Raw genomic sequence first — 21,799 nt, forward strand, 5'->3', positions numbered from 1 at the left:
ACTTCTCTATCAAGGAGACCTACCTTCAAACTGGAAAACGTGGAACAAATATGGTCAAAGAGGAACAGATGCTCAAGACAGGTGAGGAGACAGAATACCTAGGTACTCTGAATGAGCTCAATTTTGGAAAGAGACCAAACATTCACATTCCAGATTATGAAGGCAACTGAGACAGATTACCCTGGATTATATTAATATATAATATCAATTTATTCAGGGGAATGGTAAAAGAGATGGAAGTCCACAGATGGAAAAACGGTGTCTCCATTCCACACACACACACACACACTCACTCTCACTCTCTCTCTCACCAAGAATCAAAAACAGCAGTCAGTTAGATGTTAATTCCTGGGAATACTCTTGACTGGATTAATAAAAATAGGTATATAAGATCTTAGGAAAAAAAGGTGCTTGTTGGAAAAGAAACTGTAGGGTCAACAGGAACAAGGTCATGATGTGAACTTCCCTTTCTTTTTTTAATAGGGTCTGTTGACTTTAGTCTCCTGTAAATTAGGATGCAACACAATATATGGTGAAGAGCACACACTTTTGAGTCAGACAAGTGGGTCTGATCTGCCACTAATTAGATCTTCGACTTGGAGCAAGTTATGCAACCTCCATAAGCCTCAGTTTACTTGTCAGCAAAAAGATAGTCTTTTCTGTATGGCTGTAAGGATTATTGAGATAACGCATATAAAGCGGTCCAGAAATGGTATCAGCACTACGCACTGGACCCTTAGGGCAGCACGTGGAGGGCTGCTGCGAGGAGTGGGACAGGAAAAACCTACAGCGTGGGGCCTGCCTCCCTTGCCGGCAGCCAGAACCCTTCGAACATAGTTCTCTTTGAAATCAAGATTTCACAGCTCAAGACAAAACCCAAAAACCGAACCAAAACACCTAAATATTAAAAACACTGCTGTAGATATAGCAAGCCAAGATTTTAGTAAGGCATTTATTTTATAAGATCTCAAAATACTTACATGTGTGAGAGAAATATGGACTTACTAGCCCAAGTAAAATTAAATGAATCTAAGCGGTTAAACCACAGTAAAGTGCTATTGCCCTAAAGGGAAAAACTCTGGAGTAAAGGGTGAGGAGGGCTTTTTTAAAAAGGGGACATACTCCGCAACTAAGTGATCCTGAGCTATTTCCCCATGTATAACAGCTTCTTATAAGATCCTTGTGGATAAACTATGGTTATCAAGTTTGCTGATAACAGATCCCCCTTGGAGGGACAGCAGATACAATGGATCAAGACTAAAATTTTAAAACCTTGATATCGAATGATGGGCTGAATATAACAACGCAAACACATGAGGTGTCAAAGTGAAGTATTGATCTTATGTCTAAAAACCAAGTACATAAGTACAGACTGGGAAATGTTGAGTAGTAGAAAACTTGAAAAAGATGAAAAGCTCAATGAGGCCAAAAAGTGATATGGTTGACAAGGAAAGCTCCTACTGAAGTAGCAAAAAAATAAGCAAAGGAAGTGGGAGTTTAATTCATTTTGCTGGTCAAATGACAGGGAGATTTTAAAGTATTCAAGGAGATGCTGAATACATCTGGCTATGGTAAAGCAGGATTGATATCTTCTTTCATAAAGCCCTCCTCGGACTACTAAGTCTTAAAAAAAAAATTCCCCCTCCATCAACTCTACCTCTTGAAAGTACTATGTTGGGTAACTAATTTTGTAGAACTCTTCATTTCAAAATCTGATGAAACAGGTATTTTTTGGATGAGTTCTTACAATCTAGCTGCCGTATTTCCAAATACCAATTCTTATAGCATATTGCTATCCTTACTTTTCTTTTCCTTTTTCTTCTCATCTTTCTTCTCTTCCTCTTCACCTCCAGCTCCAAGTAAGGTAAAGATAATTCCAGTTTGAGAATTTATACCCACAGCAGTAACTACCATTCTTCCAGAGCCTTCCATTACATGAGTACCTACAACAACAGAAAATGTGTTTTTAAAATTCAACAACACATTAAAATAAAACCAAGATTCTTGTGCTTAAGGTTTTAAGTCTGTAATAAGTCATCTGAGTTCAAAGCTCACTCTACCAGTCATTTATCATGTGATACTGGGCAAACTGTAACATCTCAATTACTAGTCCATAAACGTGGATAACAGTACCTACACTCTGTAAAAATGAGACGCAAATTAAGTCTGTAAGTGTAAAGTGTTTGGCACATTGCCTGGAATTTTAGGGGTTCAATGAATGTTCAATATTTAAATTATAACTGTATTATTATTATTAGGGACAATTCACTTATAAAGAAATGTGCTTACAACAAAAAGGATCACACAGCAACAACTGACATATTCCTAAGCCAACCCCACCACCTTTCCCTAACCCAGGCTTTCATGCCAGCCCACCTAGATCACTGCAACAGCAGCCTAGCTAGTTTCTGTCTTTCCAGTTCATCCTGAAATAGGTTTACCCTTCCTAAGATGTGATTTTATCATAAGCCTCTCATGACTCCAAAACTTCTGACCCTCACTGACTACTGGATAAAGTTCAAAGTCTTCACATGGAGACCAAACAACACTCCCAACTTTTTCATCCATTAGCCTAACATAAAACTCCATTACAAAAAGCTGGGGAGCAGAGATGGGAACACTGACTGAATTCTGACTGTCCCTCACAACAATCTTGCAAGCAGCAGGCATTATTATTCTTATTTCCTAGAAACTTGCCCAATGTTACACAACTATTAAGTGACAAGGCAGATTCAATCCAGCTCTGTCAGAGCACAGAGGGCATATTCTTCTTATGATATAATGTCACTAAGGTTGCTCACAACTCTCCAACCTGTACGACCACACCTCTACATCTTTCCCTCACTCATTAGAAGGCTTCCCACCTCTCTAATATTTTTGTGAATTTTAAGTAACTTTCAAAACTTAACTCTTTTTAGTATACTCAATAAAGTCTTCTTTATAGTTATCACTTATTTATTTGATCTCCTAGTTTACAACCACCTGGAGGGCAGGGTCTGTAGCACATACTATACCATCCTGTGTACCAAAACAATGTTCAATGGTAATTTGCAAAATGAGATCGTAAAGCATATGTACTTACTCCAGTACTTAAAAATTTATATTTGGCTGTTAATTACTAAGTAATTTATCCAATATGAATTTTTTTGGCCTTTGATTTTCCTGCTTTAAAAAATCTATATTCTGACTATTTCACTAATTATTAGCTTCTTTGCCAGTAAAAATGCAAGGGAAACAAGAAATTAAATTAAGGACAGTGAAACAATATTTACTGAGCAAGGACTAAATGTAAAAGACAGTTTGTTTCTTTTAACAATTCTAGCTTTCAGCAAATTTCAGTTTTTTATGTTCTGTTCTTCTCGACCACAGGTAATCAAATGCTGGCAGGTAATATGCTCAGGCAAAGTAAACAGTTTTTGTTCTGGTCATATCCCTACCGCTAACTGAATAACTGCTTTTAAACATCTAAATTTAAAAAGCCAAGAACAGCAGTGAGAGATGGCATCATGAGAATAAATTTAAAAATAAATGCATTTCATGTTTTCAGTACATTTTTGGAAGAGGGAAATAAATGCAGAAAAACTTTCCCACCCGTACTGTGATAAGGAACTCCAGAAAGTTATTTCAGTCTTTTCTTAAACATGGAAAATTTATAGAGTCCTCTTGGTATACTTGGTGTGTCGGGAACCTGAGTCTACAAAAACTTACCAGCCATCTCTGTTAAAACAGAAAAGGACCAAGGTTCCGTTAAAGGATGTCATTCTGAAGAGCTAAGCACTGTGTGAATAAGCTAGATGTACATCAAAGCCCATGAAGTATACATGGCAAAAAGGCAAGAGGAGACTACCTCAGTTCACCAAATACTGTGGCCTGGTCAGTCTGTGGCAGTTAGGTATGACCAGCTAGCTTCCCTCTCCTTTGGGAAAAATCACAGATTTTACTTGGCTAACATTAACCACAGTTTCTTAGAAGTATGGCAAGGAATAAGTAAAATAAGTATACATTAAACTTAACTACATTATATATCCAAGATATTTCTATTTGGAATGAATTTCAAGCAGAGCAATATAAAGAAAAATTCAAATAGAGTAGGAATGTTCTTAGTAGTGCAGGATACTGAAGGTATACAAATCCCAAGATTTTTTCAAAGAAACAAAAGTCTATATTAAAATGAAACTTTCCCCCTATTTATAATGCTGTTTATAAATGTATATACATGAAATTACTCTGACTTTTAGTGGTGGGACGTTTTACAATAAGCCTTTTGGCACATATTTACAATCTTAAAAAGGTAATAGTTAAGCTTAAGTATGTGCCCCGAAGTTGTGATTCTAACTTAACTGACCCTTGTCACACGTTTGACTTTGGTTTCAGTAAAACCATGTCCAACCAATTAGAATATAAAGTTCACAGAGAAGTGAAAAAGTATAGCTGCCAAGTTATTAAATATTTAAATAAGCAGAATCTCCTTCCAATGTAGGAAATGTTAGCATTCCATTAACATCTGAAAATAATAATTAAAGACAAATAGGCAACATTTTCTTACTCCAAATGCTAGTATAACTCAATCTAAAAATCTATTCAAACCAAATGTCTTACAAGCAATTTTGTAAATTCTATAAAGAACACTAGAAAATTAAGAGTAGGAAACTGAAAATCAAAAGCTAAGGAACTGGTATAATTTTGGAGACAAGTTGTGGTACTCTGGTTTCCTTTCATGTAGCATCTTAGAAGGCAGCTTGTAATTTTTTTCATTATCCCTTTCATTTCATTTCCAATTAACCTTAGGTCTAGCTATCAACAGTTAAGCTGTTGTAAAAGCCTCCTAGGTAGACACCCACCTCCCCTTTTCAGACAGGACCCTCACTACACAAAGCCTTAGATTTTCAGAACATGTCTTAACCGTGTGCAAATTCAGTTCTGCCTAGTAGATGTGGTACTACTCCTGGACCTATTTATTATTAATCATATTACCTTAGATAAATAGTTAATGTCTCAGACTCATTCCTCAGTAGTTAAATAAGAAAGCAAGATTAGGTTAACTTTAAGGATTTTATGAGTTGTTTTTTTTTTTTTAATCCTGTCCTTTGTAGACCATCATAGAGAATTCATTAATTTGCTTTAAACACACAATCATTCTTTAATTTTATATTACAATAGCCCTTAAGAATAAATGTAAAACAGATCAATTTAACAGAGATCATTAGGCTTATACTTTAGTTTTATCATTATACTAACATTAACACCGACTCTCAAATCTCTTCATTTTTTTGGACTCGGGTTCCTCATTTGTAAAATACAGTTCTGGATTTAAAGATCTCTAACGTCTCTGCTGACTTACAAAAGAAAGTCTCTGAAGTTTGTAAGGGTAGAAGCTAACATAAAATACAGAATCCTCTTCACATTTACTGGCTCTTTGGGGAACTGTCTGCTGACAGTGGTATATAGTTGCGGAGGAGGAAAAAGTTCACTTATAAAAGAAATTTGTACCTGATAAAAGTAAGGGATCCTTATCTAAAGACTTCTTAACATGATCAGATTCACCAGTCAATGAGCTTTCATCAATTTTAAGATCATTGCCTTGAATAAGTATGCCATCAGCGGGAAGAAGATCACCTAAAACAAAATAAAGGTATGCTAAACTGTGAACAAGATTACAATAACATCACATCATGTGTAAGATGCACTGCCCTTTTTTACTTACCATATTTCACTTGAGCAATATCTCCAACTGTAATGTCAGCTACAGGTATCTGAATGACCTGACCACCCCTGATGACTGTGAACTTCTGTTCTTGTTCAATTCGACTCTGCAAACCTCTGAACTGTTTTTCCTTACTCCAGTCATTGAAAGCTGTTACTAATACTACACACACTACTGACAAGAGGATTGCAGCTCCTTCAATCCAACCAGTTTCACCTTCACCTTCTTCCTCTCCAACAGAAACGTCTCCACAAACTATTTGGAAAGAAAGAAAATGCTGATCAAAAAAGATTCTGAATTTATGGCAACAGATATGTAATTATAATGTTTCTAGGTCCCGTTAACTTTGCTTACAGCTCTAAATACTTTATTGATTCAAAGCATTCCATAATGATGATGCTGCTTACTCTGTTAATTTCAAGTTCCCTGCCTCTGAGGATTCTCATCTTTAGGGTAGGGAGGCAGTCTAGGGTACCTGTTAAGAGTGAGGACACTGGGGAAGATTAAATCTCGACCCTAAGGCAAGTTCCTTATTTTTGAGACTCAGTTTCTCCATCTGTCAAATTAGGAGACCACCACTTACTGCAGGGTTGTTGAGAGAATTAAATGCGAAGACACTTGTAAAGAAGGCAGAGCAGAGGCTGAGACATCCTTCACACTCAACCAATAGTTAATGCTATTACTACATACAGTAGGCAAGTCATACATGGAAAGTGAAGTATTATGTGTTTACCCATGAACCATGCTTATTTACCATATCAGTTTCACTGGAGTATGATAAAAGCTTGACTTTCATAACATAAAAATTTAAGCAAAGTGCTACTCATTCATTCAACTATTTGAGCACCTACTTTAGGCGCCAACTCTGTTTTCAAAGCTAAGGATGTAACAGTGAATAAGACGTATAAGCTCCTTCTCCTCAGGGAACCTATACTCAGATTGGTAGGTGTGAATGAGATATGAAAAAATCAGATAATAAAACCCAAGTAATTAATTTCAGATATCGTAAGTGCCATGAAGAAAATAAAATATGGTGATGTGCTAGCAAATGAAAAAAGAGGGCTAACTGTGGTTGGGTGAACAGAGAAGACCCCTCTGAGGTGTCCATGACATTTGAGCTAGGAGCCAAATGATATGAGTGAATTAGCCATATAGATTTAAGGGAAGAGGATTCCGGAGAGAGATTAAAGTCAGCACAGAGGCTCTATGGCAGAAAAGACTTTAGAAAAAGACAGAGGTGGGGACAAAAGAAACCTCAAAACTGTAGGGCCAGTAATGGTGAAGAATGAACAAGGACGGTACTTTTTGAACCTTGGGCTGTAATCTATTTGTGAGTCTAAAATCAATTCAGATCTTCAAGATGGTGGAGGAATAGGACATGGAGATCACCTTCCTCGACACAAATACATCAGAAATACATCTACACGTGGAACAACTCCTACAGAACACCTACTGAACGCTGGCATAAGACCTCAGACTTCCCAAAACGCAAGAAGCTCCCCACATACCGGGGTAGGGCAAAAGAAAAAACAGAGACAAAAGACTAGGGGCGGGATCTGCACCAGTGGGAGGGAGCTGTGAAGGAGGAAAGGTTTCCACACACTAGGAAGCCCCTTCGCGGGCGGAGACGGCGGGTGGCGGAGGGAGAAAGCTTGGAGCCACGCAGGAGAGCACAGCAACAGGGGTGCGGGGGTCAAAGCGGAGAGATTCCCGCACAGAGGATCGGTGCCGACCAGCACTCACCAGCCCGAGAGGCTTGTCTGCTCACCCGCCGGGGCGGGTGGGGACTGGGAGCTGAGGCTCGGGCTTCTTCAGAGGTCAGATCCCAGGGAGAGGACTGGGGTTGGCTGTGTGAACACAGCCTGAAGGGGCTAATGCGCCACAGCTAGCCGGGAGGGAGTCCGGGAAAAAGCCTGGACCTGCCCAAGAGGCGAGAGACCATTGTTTCCGGGTGCGCGAGGAGAGGAGATTCAGAGCACCGCCTAAACGAGCTCCAGAGACAGGCGTGAGCTGCGGCTATCAGCATGGACCCCAAGAGACGGGCATGAGACGCTAAGGCTGCTGCTGCCGCCACCAAGAAGCCTGTGTGCAAGCACAGGTCACTATCCACACCTCCCCTGCTGGGAGCCTGTGCAGCCCACCACTGCTAGGGTCCCGGGATCCAGGGACAACTTCTCCGGGAGAACACACGCGTGCCTCAGGCTGTTGCAACGTCATGCTGGCCTCTGCTGCAGAAGGCTCACCCAGCATTCCGTACCCATCCCACCTCACAGCCTGAGTGAGCCAGAACCCCTAATCAGCTGCTACTTTAAACCTGTCCTGTCTGGGCGGGGAACAGACGCCCTCGGGCGACCTACACGCAGAGGCAGGGCCAAATCCAAAGCTGAACCCCAGGAGCTGTGCAAACAAAGAGAAAGGGAAATCGCTCCCAGCAGCCTCAGGAGCAGTGGATTAAATCTCCACAATTAACATGACATACCCTGCATCTGTGGAATACCTGAAGAGACAACGAATCATCCCAGAATTGAGGAGGTGGACTTTGTATGATTTTGTCTGTATAGCTTTGATTTAACCATTTGTCCTAGGGTTCTGTCTGTCCTTTTTTTTTTTTTTTTTTTTTAAGGATAGTTTTTAGTGCTTGTTATCATCAGTGGATTTGTTTTTTTGGTTTGGTAGCTCTCTTCTTTCTTTATTACTTTTTAATTCTTTTTGTACTTTTAATAATTTTTTTATTTTAATAACTTTTATTTTTTCTCTTTCTTTCTTTCTCCCTTTTCTTCTGAGCAATGTGGCTGACAGGGTCTTGGTGCTCCGGCCGGGTGTCAGGCCTGAGACTCTGTGGTGGGAGAGCCAAGTTCAGGACACTGGTGCACCAGAGACCTCCCGGCTCCGCCTAATGTCAAATGGCAAGAGCTCTCCCAGAGATCTCGATCTCAACTCTAAGATCCAGCTCCACTCAACAACCAGCAAGCTACAGTGCTGGCCACCCTATGCCAAACAACTACAACTAGCAAGACAGGAACAAAACCCCAGCCATTAGCAGAGAGGCTGCCTAAAATCATAATAAGGCCAGAGACACCCCAAAACACACCACCGGATGCAGTCCTGCCCACCAGAAAGACAAGATCCAGCCTCATCCACCAAAACACAGGCAATAGTCCCTTCCACCAGAAAGCCTACACAACCCACTGAACCAACCTTAGCCACTGGGGGCAGACACCAAAAACAACGGGAACTATGAACCTGCTGCAGCCTGTGAAAAGGAGACCCCAAACACAGTAAGTTAAGCAAAATGAGAAGACAGAGAAACACGCAGCAGATGAGGGAGCAAGGTAAAAATCCAACATACCAAACAAATGAAGAGGAAATAAGCAGTCTACCTGAAAAGGAGTTCAGAGTAATGATAGTAAAGATGATCCAAAATCTTGGAAATAGAATGGAGAAAATAAAAGAAACGTTTAACAAGGACATAGAAGAATGAAAGAGCAAACAATGATGAACAACACAATAAATGAAATTAAAAATTCTCTAGAAGAAATCAATAGCAGAATAACTGATGCAGAAGAACGGATAAGTGACCTGGAAGATAAAATAGTGGAAATAACTACCACAGAGCAGAATATAAAAGAATGAAAAGAATTGAGGACAGTCTCAGAGACCTCTGGGACAACACTGAACGCACCAACATTCGAATTATAGGGATACCAGAAGAAAAAAAGAAAGGGAATGAGAAAATATATGAAGAGATTATAGTTGGAAACTTCCCTAATGTGGGAAAGGAAATAGTCAATCAAGCCCAGGAAGCACCGAGAGTCCCATACAGGATAAATACAAGAATAAACATGCCAAGACACATATTAATCAAACTATCAAAAATTAAATACAAAGAAAACATATTAAAAGCAGCAAGGGAAAAACAAAAATTAACATACAAAGGAATCCCCATAAGGTTAACAGCTGATCTTTCAGCAGAAATGCTGCAAGCCAAAAAGGAGTGGCAGGACATATTTAAAGGGATGAAAGGGGAAATCCTACAACCAGGATTACTCTACCAAGCAAGGATCGCATTCAGATTGGATGGAGAAATTAAAACCTTTACAGACAAGCAAAAGGTGAGAGAATTCAGCACCACCAAACCAGCTTTACAACAAATGCTAAAGGAACTTCTCTAGGCAGGAAACACAAGAGAAGGAAAAGACTTACAATGATAAGCCGAAAACAATTAAGAAAATGGTAGTAGGAACATACATATCAATAACTACCTTAAACGTAAATGGATTAAATGCTCCCACCAAAAGACACAGACTGGCTGATTAGATACAAAAACAAGACCCATGTATATGCTGTCTACAAGAGACCCACTTCAGACCTAGGGACACATACAGACTGAAAGTGAGGGGATGGAAAAAGATATTCCATGCAAATGGAAACCATAAGAAAACTGGAGTAGTAATTCTCATATCAGACAAAATAGACTTTAAAATAAAGACTATTACAACAGACAAAGAAGGACACTACATAATGATCAAAGGATCAATCAAAGAGAATGATATAACAATTGTAAATATGTATGCACCAAACATAGGAGCATCTCAGTACATAAGGCAAATGCTAACAGCCATAAAAGGGGAAACTGACAGTAACACAATCGTAGTAGAGGACTTCAACACCCCACTTCCACCAATTGACAGAACATCCAAAATGAACTAAAAAAGGAAACACAAGCTTTAAATGATACATTAAGCAAGATAGACTTAATTGATATTTATAGGACATTCCATCCAAAAACAACAGAATACACTTTCTTCTCAAGTGCTCATGGGACATTCTCCAGGATAGATCATATGTTGGGTCACAAATCAAGCCTTGGTAAATTTAAGAAAATAGAAATCGTATCAAGTATCTTTTCCAACCACAACGCTATGAGACTAGATATCAATTACAGGAAAAAAATCTGTAAAATAACGAACACATGGAGGCTAAACAATACACTACTAAATAACCAATAGATCACTGAAGAAATCAAAAAGAAAATCAAAAAATACCTAGAAACAAATGACAATGAAAACACAACGACTCAAAACCTATGGGATGCAACAAAAGCAGTTCAAAGAGGTAAGTTTATAGCAACAGAATCCTACCTCAAGAAACATGAAACATCTCAAATAAACAACATAACCTTACACCTAAAGCAATTAGAGAAAAGAACAAAACCCCCCCAAAGTTATCAGAAATCATAAAGAACATAAAGATCAGATCATAAAGATCAGATCAGAAATAAATGAAAAAGAAATGAAGGAAACAATAGCAAAGATCAATAAAACTAAAGCCTGGTTCTTTGAGAAGATAAACATAATTGATAAACCATTAGCCGGACTTATCAAGGAAAAAACGGAGAAGACTCAAATCAATAGAATTAGAAATGAAAAAGGAGAAGTAACAACTGACACTGCAGAAATACAAAGGATCATGGGAGATTATTACAAGCAACTATATGCCAATAAAATGGACAAGCTGGAAGAAATGGACAAATTCTTAGAAAAGCACAACCTTCTGAGACTGAACCAGGAAGAAACAGAAAATATAAACAGACCAATCACAAGCACTGAAATTGACACTGTGGTTAAAAATCTTCCAACAAACAAAAGCCCAGGACCAGATGGCTTCACAGGCAAATTCTATCAAACATTTAGAGAAGAGCTAACACCTGTATTTCTCAAACTCTTCCAAAACACAGCAGAGGGAGGAACACTCCCAATCTCATTCTACAAGGCCACCATCACCCTGATACCAAAACCAGACAAATATGTCACAAAGAAAAAAAAGTACAGGCCAGTATCATTGATGAACATAGATGCAAAAATCCTCAACAAAATACTAGCAAACAGAATCCAACAGCACATTAAAAGGATCATACACCATGATCAAGTGGGGTTTATCCCAGGAATGCAAGGATTCTTCAATATACGCAAATCAGTCAATGTGATAAACCATATTAACAAATTGAAGGAGAAAAACCATATGACCATCTCAATAGATGCAGAAAAAGCTTTCGACAAAATTCAACACCGATTTATGATAAAAACCCTCCAGAAAGTAGGAACAGAGGGAACTTACCGCATCATAATAAAGGCCGTATATGACAAACCCACAGCCAACATTGTTCTCAATGGTGAAAAACTGAAACCATTTCCTCTAAGATCAGGAACAAGACAAGGTTGTCCACTCTCACCACTTATTCAACATAGTTTTGGAAGTTCTAGCCACAGCAATCAAAGAAGAAAAAGAAATAAAAGGAATCCAAATCGGAAAAGAAGTTAAGCTGTCACTGTTTGCAGATGACATGATACTATACACAGAGAATCCTAAAGATGCTACCAGAAAACTACTAGAGCTAATCAATGAATTTGGTAGAGTAGCAGGATACAAAATTAATGCACAGAAATCTATTGCATTCCTATTCACTAATGATGAAAAATCTGAAAGAGAAATTAAGGAAACACTCCCATTTACCATCGCAACAAAAAGAATAAATACCTAGGAATAAACTTACCTTAGGAGACAAAAGACCTGTATGCAGAAAACTATAAGATACTGATGAAAGCAATTAAGGATGATACAAACAGATGGAGAGATATACCATGTTCTTGGATTGGAAGAATCAACATTGTGAAAATCACTCTACTACCCAATGCAATCTACAGATTCAATGCAATCCCTATCAAATTACCAATGGCATTTTTGACAGAACTAGAAGAAAAAATTTCACAACTTGTATGGAAACAAAAAAGACCCCGAATAGCCAAAGCAATCTTGAGAAAGAAAAACGGAGCTGGAGGAATCAGGCTCCTTGACTTCAGACTATACTACAAAGCTACAGTAATCAAGACAGGATGGTACTGGCACAAAGACAGAAATATAGATCAATGGAACAGGACAGAAAGCCCAGTGATAAACCCACGCACATATGGTCACCTTATCTTTGATAAAGGAGGCAAGAATATACAATGGAGAAAAGGCAGCCTCTTCAATAAGTGGTGCTGGGAAAACTGGACAGCTACATGTAAAAGAATGAAATTAGAACATTCCCTAACACCATACTCAAAAATAAACTCAAAATGCATTAAAGACCTAAACGTAAGGCCAGACACTATGAAACTCTCAGAGGAAAACATAGGCAGAACACTCTATGACATAAATCACAGCAAGATCCTTTTTGACCCACCTCCTAGAGAAATGGAAATAAAAACAAAAATAAAGAAATGGGATCTAATGAAACTTAAAAGCTTTTGCACAGCAAAGGAAACAATAAACAAGACAAAAAGACAACCCTCAGAATGGGAGAAAATATTTGCAAATAAAGCAACTGACAAAGGATTAATCTCCAAAGTTTATAAGCATCTCATGCAGCTCAATATCAAAAACACAAACAACCCAATCCAAAAATGGGCAGAAGACCTAAAGAGACATTTCTCCAAAGAAGATACACAGATTGCCAACAAACACATGAAAGGATGCTCAACATCAGTAATCATTACAGAAATGCAAATAAAAACTACAGTGAGGTATCACCTCACACCAGTCAGAATGGCCATCATCAAAAAATCTACGAACAATAAATGATGGAGAGGGTGTGGAGAAAGGGGAACCCTCTTACACTGCTGGTGGGAATGTAAACTGATACAGCCACTATGGAGAACAGTAAGGAGGTTCCTTAAAAAACTAAAAATAGAACTACCATACTACCCAGCAATCCCACTACTGGGCATGTACCCTGAGAAAACCATAATTCCAAAGAGTCATGTACCACAATGTTTACTGCAGCTTTATTTACAATAGCCAGGAAATGGAAGCAACCTGTGTCCATTGACAGATGAATGGATAAAGAAGCTGTGGCACATATGAAGTATTACTGTCAGAAAAAGAAATAAAATTGAGTTATTTGTAGTGAGGTGGATGGAACTAGAGTCTGTCATACAGAGTAAAGTAAACCAGAAAGAGAAAAACAAATACCGTATGCTAAGACATATATATGGAATCTAAAAAAATGGTTCTGATGAACCTAGGTGCAGGACAGGAATAAAGACGCAGACGTAGAGAATGGACTTGAGGACACGGGGAGGGGAAAGGGTAATCTGGGACGAAGTGAGAGAGTGGCATGGACATATATACACTACCAAATGTAAAACAGATAGCTAGTGGGAAGCAGCCGCATAGCACAGGGAGGTCAGCTCGGTGTTTCGTGACCACTTAGGGGGGTGGGAGGGAGATGCAAGAGGGAGGAGATATGGGGATAAAGTATATGTATAGCTTATTCAATTCGTTATAAAGCAGAAACTAACACACCACTGTAAAGCAATTATACTCCAATAAAGTTGTTTTTAAAATAAAGAAAATAAAATCAATTCAGTGGCTCATGACCAGAGTTTTGAAAAATGAAAGAGAACAAAATAGAAAGGATATACATGTAGTAAAGGTGAACTGTTTTTTGAAAGCTTACTTTGGTTATTTTTAAATTCACATGAAGGAGTATGTTCTTTGTTCCTATGTAAAGTTCTTTCTTACTGAGTGTTGAGCTAAAATCTCTGAAAGTCAATGGTTCTCTTAGGAAATGCAGAACAGGAAATGGATTATTCACAAGAAAATAATGAGTAAACCAATGACACTAGAAATGATTAAAGCATATTCCAGAAGAGTGAGCATGAACTGAAGAGAGGACTTGAGGTGCAAGGGTTCTGAATAAAGATGAATCAAGGAGAGGTATGTGGGACAGATAAAGGGAGAGAAGACAGAAGCTGGAGAAAAATCAATTTGCGTGAAATGGAACAATCACCATCCCCACCAAATGGGCATGATGTGAACAATCACAAAAAATATCCGTGTGAAGATCAGCAGGATTCAGCCACCAGTGGGTATAAAGCATGTTCTCCAAAGGAGATGGCTAGATGATCTACTGAGAGTGCTGGCCCCGCCATCCAAATACTAAAACTTCTATTTTATTTATTTTCAAGCTGAAGAAATAACTATGTATCACTGCATACAATAACCAATTAAGTGAATCTATGGTTTACATTATTTTAAATAGTAGAAGCTGTAAAGACAGCTTCCCCTTACCTTTTCCCCTGCCCAGAATATCAGAGATTTGCTCTCTGAATTACATAAAGCAAGTCTGAACTCAAGAACAGATGAAGGTTGAAATACTATATTGACCACTTTCACCAACCTTGAGGCAGTGCTAAAATATTATCTTCCAAATAAAGCTCTACAGTGGTCTTACTGGTTAAAAACATAAAAATGCAATACTTGGGACTTCCCTGGTGGTTCAGTGGTTAAGACTCTGCACTTTCACTGTAGGGGGTGTGGGTCTGATCCCTGGTCAGGGAACTAAGATCCCGCATGCTTGCACCGTATGGCCAAAAAATAAAATAAAATACAATTAAAAATATATTAAATTAAAATCAAGTGATGGCAGGGGATTCCCTTACTGCAGATTGAAAAAAAAAAAAAGCAATACTTTTTAATAGTGAATGACAGACTCATATCAGAAGATGAAATTTACCAGTCGTATTTCAAGAAAAACTTTTACATAACTGGTGGATGGAAGTGAAAATAAGTATCATGATTTAGTGAGTACACTAAAATCTTCCACTTGGATTTACCTAATGTTGAGTTTTTTCCAGCTATGACAGATATTAAAACCAAGTTCTGAAAGAAAACAAACTTAGACCCAAATCAGGCTAAATCAAGATTATAAACTATAATAATGTATATTTAATCATGCTATTAATAATGATGCTTTTATTTCATTTTATTTATTTATTTATTTTTGGCTGTGTTGGGTCTTCGTTTCTGTGCAAGGGCTTTCTCTAGTTGCGGCAAGCGGGGGCCACTCTTCATCGCGGTGCGCGGCCTCTCTTGTTGCGGGGGCACAGGCTCCAGACGCGCAGGCTCAGTAGTCGTGGCTCACGGGCTTAGTTCTCCGCAGCATGTGGGATGTTCCCAGACCAGGGCTCGAACCCGTGTCCCCTGCATTAGCAGGCAGATTCTCAACCACTGCGCCACCAGGGAAGCCCAATAATGATGTTTTAAGGCTACTAAAAATCAAAAATTTAAACGTTCACCTTTTTAATCTTTAATTTCTATTTATGTATATGTTTTAAAATGCTCACAGTATAAATAACTTTAAATACATATAATTCATAAATGCATCATTTGGAGACATATGCTCATATCTTTTCTTTATAGAAAAAAAGTTTAACGACAATGCAACAGAGGTTAAGGGAAAGGAATTGTGAGACAATTATTTAATTTTCAGCTTTAAATCTCACATGCATATGTATTTATAACTACTGAATATTTCAAAAGAGTGTGAAACAAGTTAGTAACATATTTCATTTCATATATAGTTCTACTTTATATTACACAGATAAACTTAGAATGATCTTGAAATAGACAGTATTAAAGTATTTCTAGAAACTGAATCTTTTTCCTACTGATGACCATTACAAATTTTTAAGAAAGCTGCAGGGAAGAAAAAAAGTAATCTCAAAATCAAAGTTAGGAAAGGACTGTAGTTTACCAGTTATACATGGGAGAAAAAAAAAAGTATTTTAATAATGTTTTCAGTAAAGTCCAAGTGTAAATACAACAATAAAAATCGATTTTTACTAAAGGCGCTCCCTTGTAAATATATTCACCTGAGAGGTACACACCATCTGAATTCAGCCTATGCTCTCTACACCACAGGGCAAATATGCCATTCTAAAATCCCCTACGTGATTCTTGGGTGGTATATCAAGTGTACATATATTAATAGCATAAAAAAGCGGTTCTCAAAGTGTTGTTTAAGAACTCCAGGGGGATCCTCGAGGTCAAAACTGTTTTTAGAATAACACTAAGATGCTATTTTGCCTCATATTTCATGAATGTATAGTGAAACTTTCCAAAGACTACATTACATGTGCTAAATACAACAAAATGAATGCAGAAGCAGATGAGAATCCAGTTATCTTCAATTAACCCAGACCTCAATGAGATACAATGACGTTACAAACACCACTACTATTCATTATTTCATTTCAAACTTCATTAATAATTACAGTAATTATAATTATATATTATAATATTTATTATTTTTAAATGCACTGATAAATATTTTTAAATTTCTCAGTTTTAATTTAGAATACAGTAAATACCTACAGACATAACTCACATAATCAAAACCTCTTTGGAGTTCTCAATACTTAGAGAGTGTAAAAGGGTTCTGAGACCAAAGAGTTTGAGAACCACTAGTTGTATACAGTGACTATAGATTTATGTGGGTTATAGTGCTTATTTTCGCACTGAATAGTACTAGTAAGAAATTTTGATAATTTGGATTTCTATGACTATAGATTTACAATTAATGGATTTCCTTTTAAGCAAGTATCCACTTCTTAGTGTTAAATGTAACATGATGAAAAGATACATGAAATATACTAATAAGTGGTTTTTTAAAAAGTGCAAACACTAAACTTTTACCATGGAGCAAAAATACCTTTATATGGTTTATTAACACCTTCTGGTAGATTTTCAGTCTCTTTAAAGGGCCTTAAGATACCAACAACTCTAGATTATCTTCTCAGTTGGATCTAATACCAGTTATCTCCTTAAGCAAATATAAAAAAGGGCCTGTCACTGTATCCTACAAATGAAGCAGTCTGAATTCCAAGATTTGCCCAGATCCCATTAGTTAAAAAAAACCTACTCCCACTGAAAATATTTTTCTTCAGTTTTCTTATAGTTTTGGGAAAAAATGTTAAAAGTAAGAAGTTTTTAATCATCTGCTAACGCACTCAAGTCTAGAGCACCAATTCCCAGTATTCTATGACAGTTGGATAAACCAAGCAGTAAAGAATTTAACTTCATGTTGCTAAACATGGTATCACCTCCCTTTCCAGATGAAAAGACACACACACTTACACATCCTCACACCTACCCACTTGTGCACACATACATATACATGAGCACCACAGACACATACACAAAAACATTTAAGAAATCTCAGAGGATATCAAAATGATAAGCTCTAAAATGTGGGATTTTCAGTAAATATGATTTCCTTTGAATTGTCATTTCCCCCCCCTAATTTTTCAACAGCAAAACACGTACCGCTTATTTAATAAATAAAAGTTTAAAAAATAATTTGGCTCAATACTGATAAGAATATTGCCTAAATTCTTTCTTATATACATCAGTGATTCTCAACTGCAGGCAATTTTGCCCCCCCACCACCACCATAGGATACCTGGCTACCACTGGAGATACTCTTGGTTGCCAAGGTGACAATGAATGTTCCGGTGAAAAATGTCAACAGTGCCCTCTGAGAATCCTGATCTCCACAGACTTCAGCCTCAGATCCGCTCGCTTATGCTGTGACCCACTACCTCCTCCCGCCCGCCCCCGCCAAAAGTTCCCTCTCACATAGGTTCTAGGCATACCTTTGAAAGAATTACTTTAAATGATTACCTAAGCCAACTTTTAGAGTTAGCAAATATTTATTAAACTCTTAATAACTTGAAAGGCAGAAGAATGAAGCTTTCACAAACAAAAATATTTTGGTGAATCACTCTTCTGATATATAAAATACTAATGGTTCACTCTATAGCTTCTTAAATATAGTGACCAAAACCCAAGCTAGATCTCCAGGCAGTTATAGAATGGAATGTTGGAAATATCCATTTTAAATAATTTGTTTTAAGGGAAAAGAAGAAGAAATTTAAAAGAGAAATGAAGGAGTACTTCCCTGGTGGCACAGTGGTTAAGAATCTGCCTGCCAATGCAGGGGACATGGGTTCAATCCCTGCCAGGAAGATCCCATATGCCACGGAGCAACTAAGCTGGTGCGCCACAACTACTGAGCCTGAGCTCTAGAGCCCACATGCCACAACTACTGAAGTCTGCGCACCCTAGAGCCCATGCTCCACAACAAGAGAGGCCACGGCAATGAGAAGCCTGCGCACCACAACAAAGAGTAGCCCCTGCTCGATGCAACTAGAGAAAGCCTGCACACAGCAACGAAGATCCAATGCAGCAAAAGAAAAAAAAATAAAGGAAAAAAGAGAGAAATGAAGGACATAGAAAGATGAGAGAAACACAAAATCATGTGCAGTTAAAGCAGAGTTACCATTCTATATTTTTCCACTGGTCAGAATACTTTGTAGCATAAACATTTCTAAGATGGCAAGGAAATTATCCAAATCATGTATATAACAAAATATACATAACATTTTAAGAACCTGAAAAGTAATGGATTAGGGAAAAGAATAAATTTTTGCTTTCATAATGATTTTCCAAAAGATTAAAAAAAAAACCAAATTAAAAACTAATTACTTCACAATAGTGTTCTAAAGAACTTAAAAATCATGACGACACATAACACATCATATATATGGCTTAGTGCTTTGCCAGACACAGCGTATGCATACTTGGGTAGGTTACTTAACCTCTGTGTCTCACTTGTAAAATGGAGGTGACACTGTCTATCTTATAAGGTTACTGGGAAAATTACCTGAGGTAATATATTTAAAGAACTATTAAAAGCACTATTAGAATGATATCCAGTACTAAGCAGTTAATAAAAGCTGCCCTGCTATTGTTATTATGTATTAAGTAAGCAAGTGCACTGAACTTAGCATCACACATAAGAGTCTTCCCTCCCCCGCCCAATTTACTTACGTGCATTATCCCCTTCTGGAGGTTGATAAAAAGAAAGGCCCAATGATACTATGGCTGCAATTTCTAATATAATTAAAGTGACATCTTGTAATGCTTCCCATACTAATTGAAGAAAGGTTTTTGGCTTTTTAGGAGGTATAAAATTCTTTCCAAATACAGCTTCTCTTCTCTCTATATCTGCAGGGTTTCCACTTAAACCTAATAAAAAGAAATAAATTTAAGTGAACAGTTTTACTACTTACAAATGAAAATATTTTATTCAAAACACATACGTTCTCTACACTTTAGATTCGTTACATTTAGACACAATTCCTAAGACCCTATCAAAATGGTTTATTCTCATGAGTTAGACTAAGTGTACATAATTTAAATCACCAAAAAACATGTGCAATGCTTTAAGAGAACATTTTAAGTAGATGACGTAAGGTTGAACTAAGAATTTCCACTTTTCCAAACTGCTGGGTTTTGATCATACTGTCTTACACCACCTTACAGACTGCTAGAGACCAGAAATGATATATGAGTTGGATGGTTTTATATTGGAATTAAACATTTCCCTGACCTTTACTTATGATATTTTTCCTCCAAAAGTGGGGAAGTATATAAAGATATTTATTTGATTTACTTATTGCATCTTGGTTAACTTAATAAGTGAAAGTCTTTTATTTTCATTCTTATTTGCTGAAGAACAATGAAAAGTTCATCCACTATAAGCTCTAAAACTTCTATTCTAAAAGGTCCGTTATAGGGAATTCCCTGGTGGTCCAGTGGTTAGGACTTTCACTGCTAGGGCCCAGGTTCAATCTCTGGTTGGGGAACTAAGATCCTGTAAGGCGTGGCATGGTCCAAAAAATCAAAAACAAAAACAAACAAACAAACAAAACCAGGTCTATTATACTTCAATTGATAAAAGATTTGCAAGTCACAAAAAAACAGGAGACTTAGGATGACCTTTCCTTCAAGTTTACTTTTTAGGATTTATTTCCAGTTAAAGAAACAGGTAGTGCTATTGACTGACCATCACTGTAAAGGAAAAGGTACCTTGTAGGACATACTATTTATTGCCTGGAGCATGGAATTAGAAAGCCGTGAAGCAAAAGGTTAAGAGAGAGCTGGATGATCATATTTGCCTTTCCTTCACCCTACCAAGCAAGTCCTTCTCTAATTTAATCCTGCTGATCCTGTCGAGCCTAGATATATCCCAACTAGCTAATGCAAAGTATGTACATATTTACATTACTGTGGGAGTATGAAAACACAGGCAGCAGTGACAAATGACATTTTCCCTTAGTTTAAGAACACTGAAGAAGGGACTTCCCTGGTGGCGCAGTGCTTAAGAATCCGCCTGCCAATGCAGGGGACACACATTCGAGCCGTGGTCTGGGAAGATCCCACATGCCACGGAGCAACTAAGCCTGTGTGCCACAACTACTGAGCCTGCACTCTAGAGCCCACGAGCCACAACTACTGAGCCCACGTGACACAGCTACTGAGCCCATGTGCCACAACTACTGAAGCCTGCGTGCCTAGAGCCCTGCTCTGCAGCAAGAGCAGCCATCGCAGTGAGAAGCCTGTGCACCGCAACAAAGAGCAGCCCCCACTTGCCACAACTAGAGAAAAGCCCGCGTGGAGCAGCAAAGACCCAACGCAGCCAAAAATAAATAAATAAATATTTTTAAAAAAGGAAAAGAACACTGAAGAAGAGGACAGAGATACCAGGATGACATGACTTTTAATTTATCATTATAAATTTAAATTTATAATCAATTTAACCTCAACTCTATTTTCTGGCAAGAATTCATTCTAAGAGAACAGCACAGGAAAAAGACAGGAAAACAGCAGATCACTATAAGGCTCTCGGCTTTAAGTGTTTTAGCTATTACTCTGGATGCAGAGGCGGGCAAAGAGTAGGAGAGAGAAAACAAAGGAAGTTCATTATTAGAACAAACAATGAGAGATGAATATACAGATCTTAAAGTAATTATTTACTTTGGTTTTTTATTTATTAATTACTTATTTACTTGTTAAAGACACCAAAAAGCTTCCAGAGAATGTTTTCACAAGCAACTGTAGCACAGTCAGGTCCACACTAGGCAGTTCAAAAAGCATCTTAGATTTCTGATGACAAAAGTCATCAATTGAAAGCTTCCACAGAGCTCTAGGCTTTGAGTCAGAGTCAATGGTAGAAAGGCAGTGAAGGACTGCACTGACTGTGACTAGCAGGAAACACAATATGAGAGGAAACTTGCAAATTATAACTTAGAATCCACACAGTTTCTTCAGGCAAGAGCAATGCCCTCATCAATCCTAGCTGCAAACAGTTAACAGCAGTCTGTGGTTTAATCGGGGGATAAGGGAATTGATGTAGTGAGGTTTTCC

General features: G+C 37.8%; 1 protein-coding gene across 4 annotated transcripts in view; it reads right to left on the reverse strand.

Annotated features, from left to right (window-relative positions):
• The window catches only part of ATP2B1 (ATPase plasma membrane Ca2+ transporting 1), a 133,515-nt gene that overhangs the window by 43,257 nt on the left and 68,459 nt on the right, over nt 1-21,799 (reverse strand). For all 4 annotated transcript variants that reach the window (XM_082665182.1, XM_082665181.1, XM_082665179.1 and 1 more), the window contains exons 3-6: nt 19,421-19,618; nt 5,705-5,959; nt 5,491-5,616; nt 1,803-1,943 (exon numbers count right to left, since the gene is read on the reverse strand). In XM_082665182.1, the coding sequence (XP_082521308.1) occupies nt 1,803-1,943; nt 5,491-5,616; nt 5,705-5,959; nt 19,421-19,618 (720 nt within the window). The remainder of the gene's footprint in view (nt 1-1,802; nt 1,944-5,490; nt 5,617-5,704; nt 5,960-19,420; nt 19,619-21,799) is intronic.

Source organism: Grampus griseus, assembly GCF_964374135.1.
Source record: "Grampus griseus genome assembly, chromosome: 11".
Lineage (NCBI taxonomy): Eukaryota > Metazoa > Chordata > Mammalia > Artiodactyla > Delphinidae > Grampus > Grampus griseus.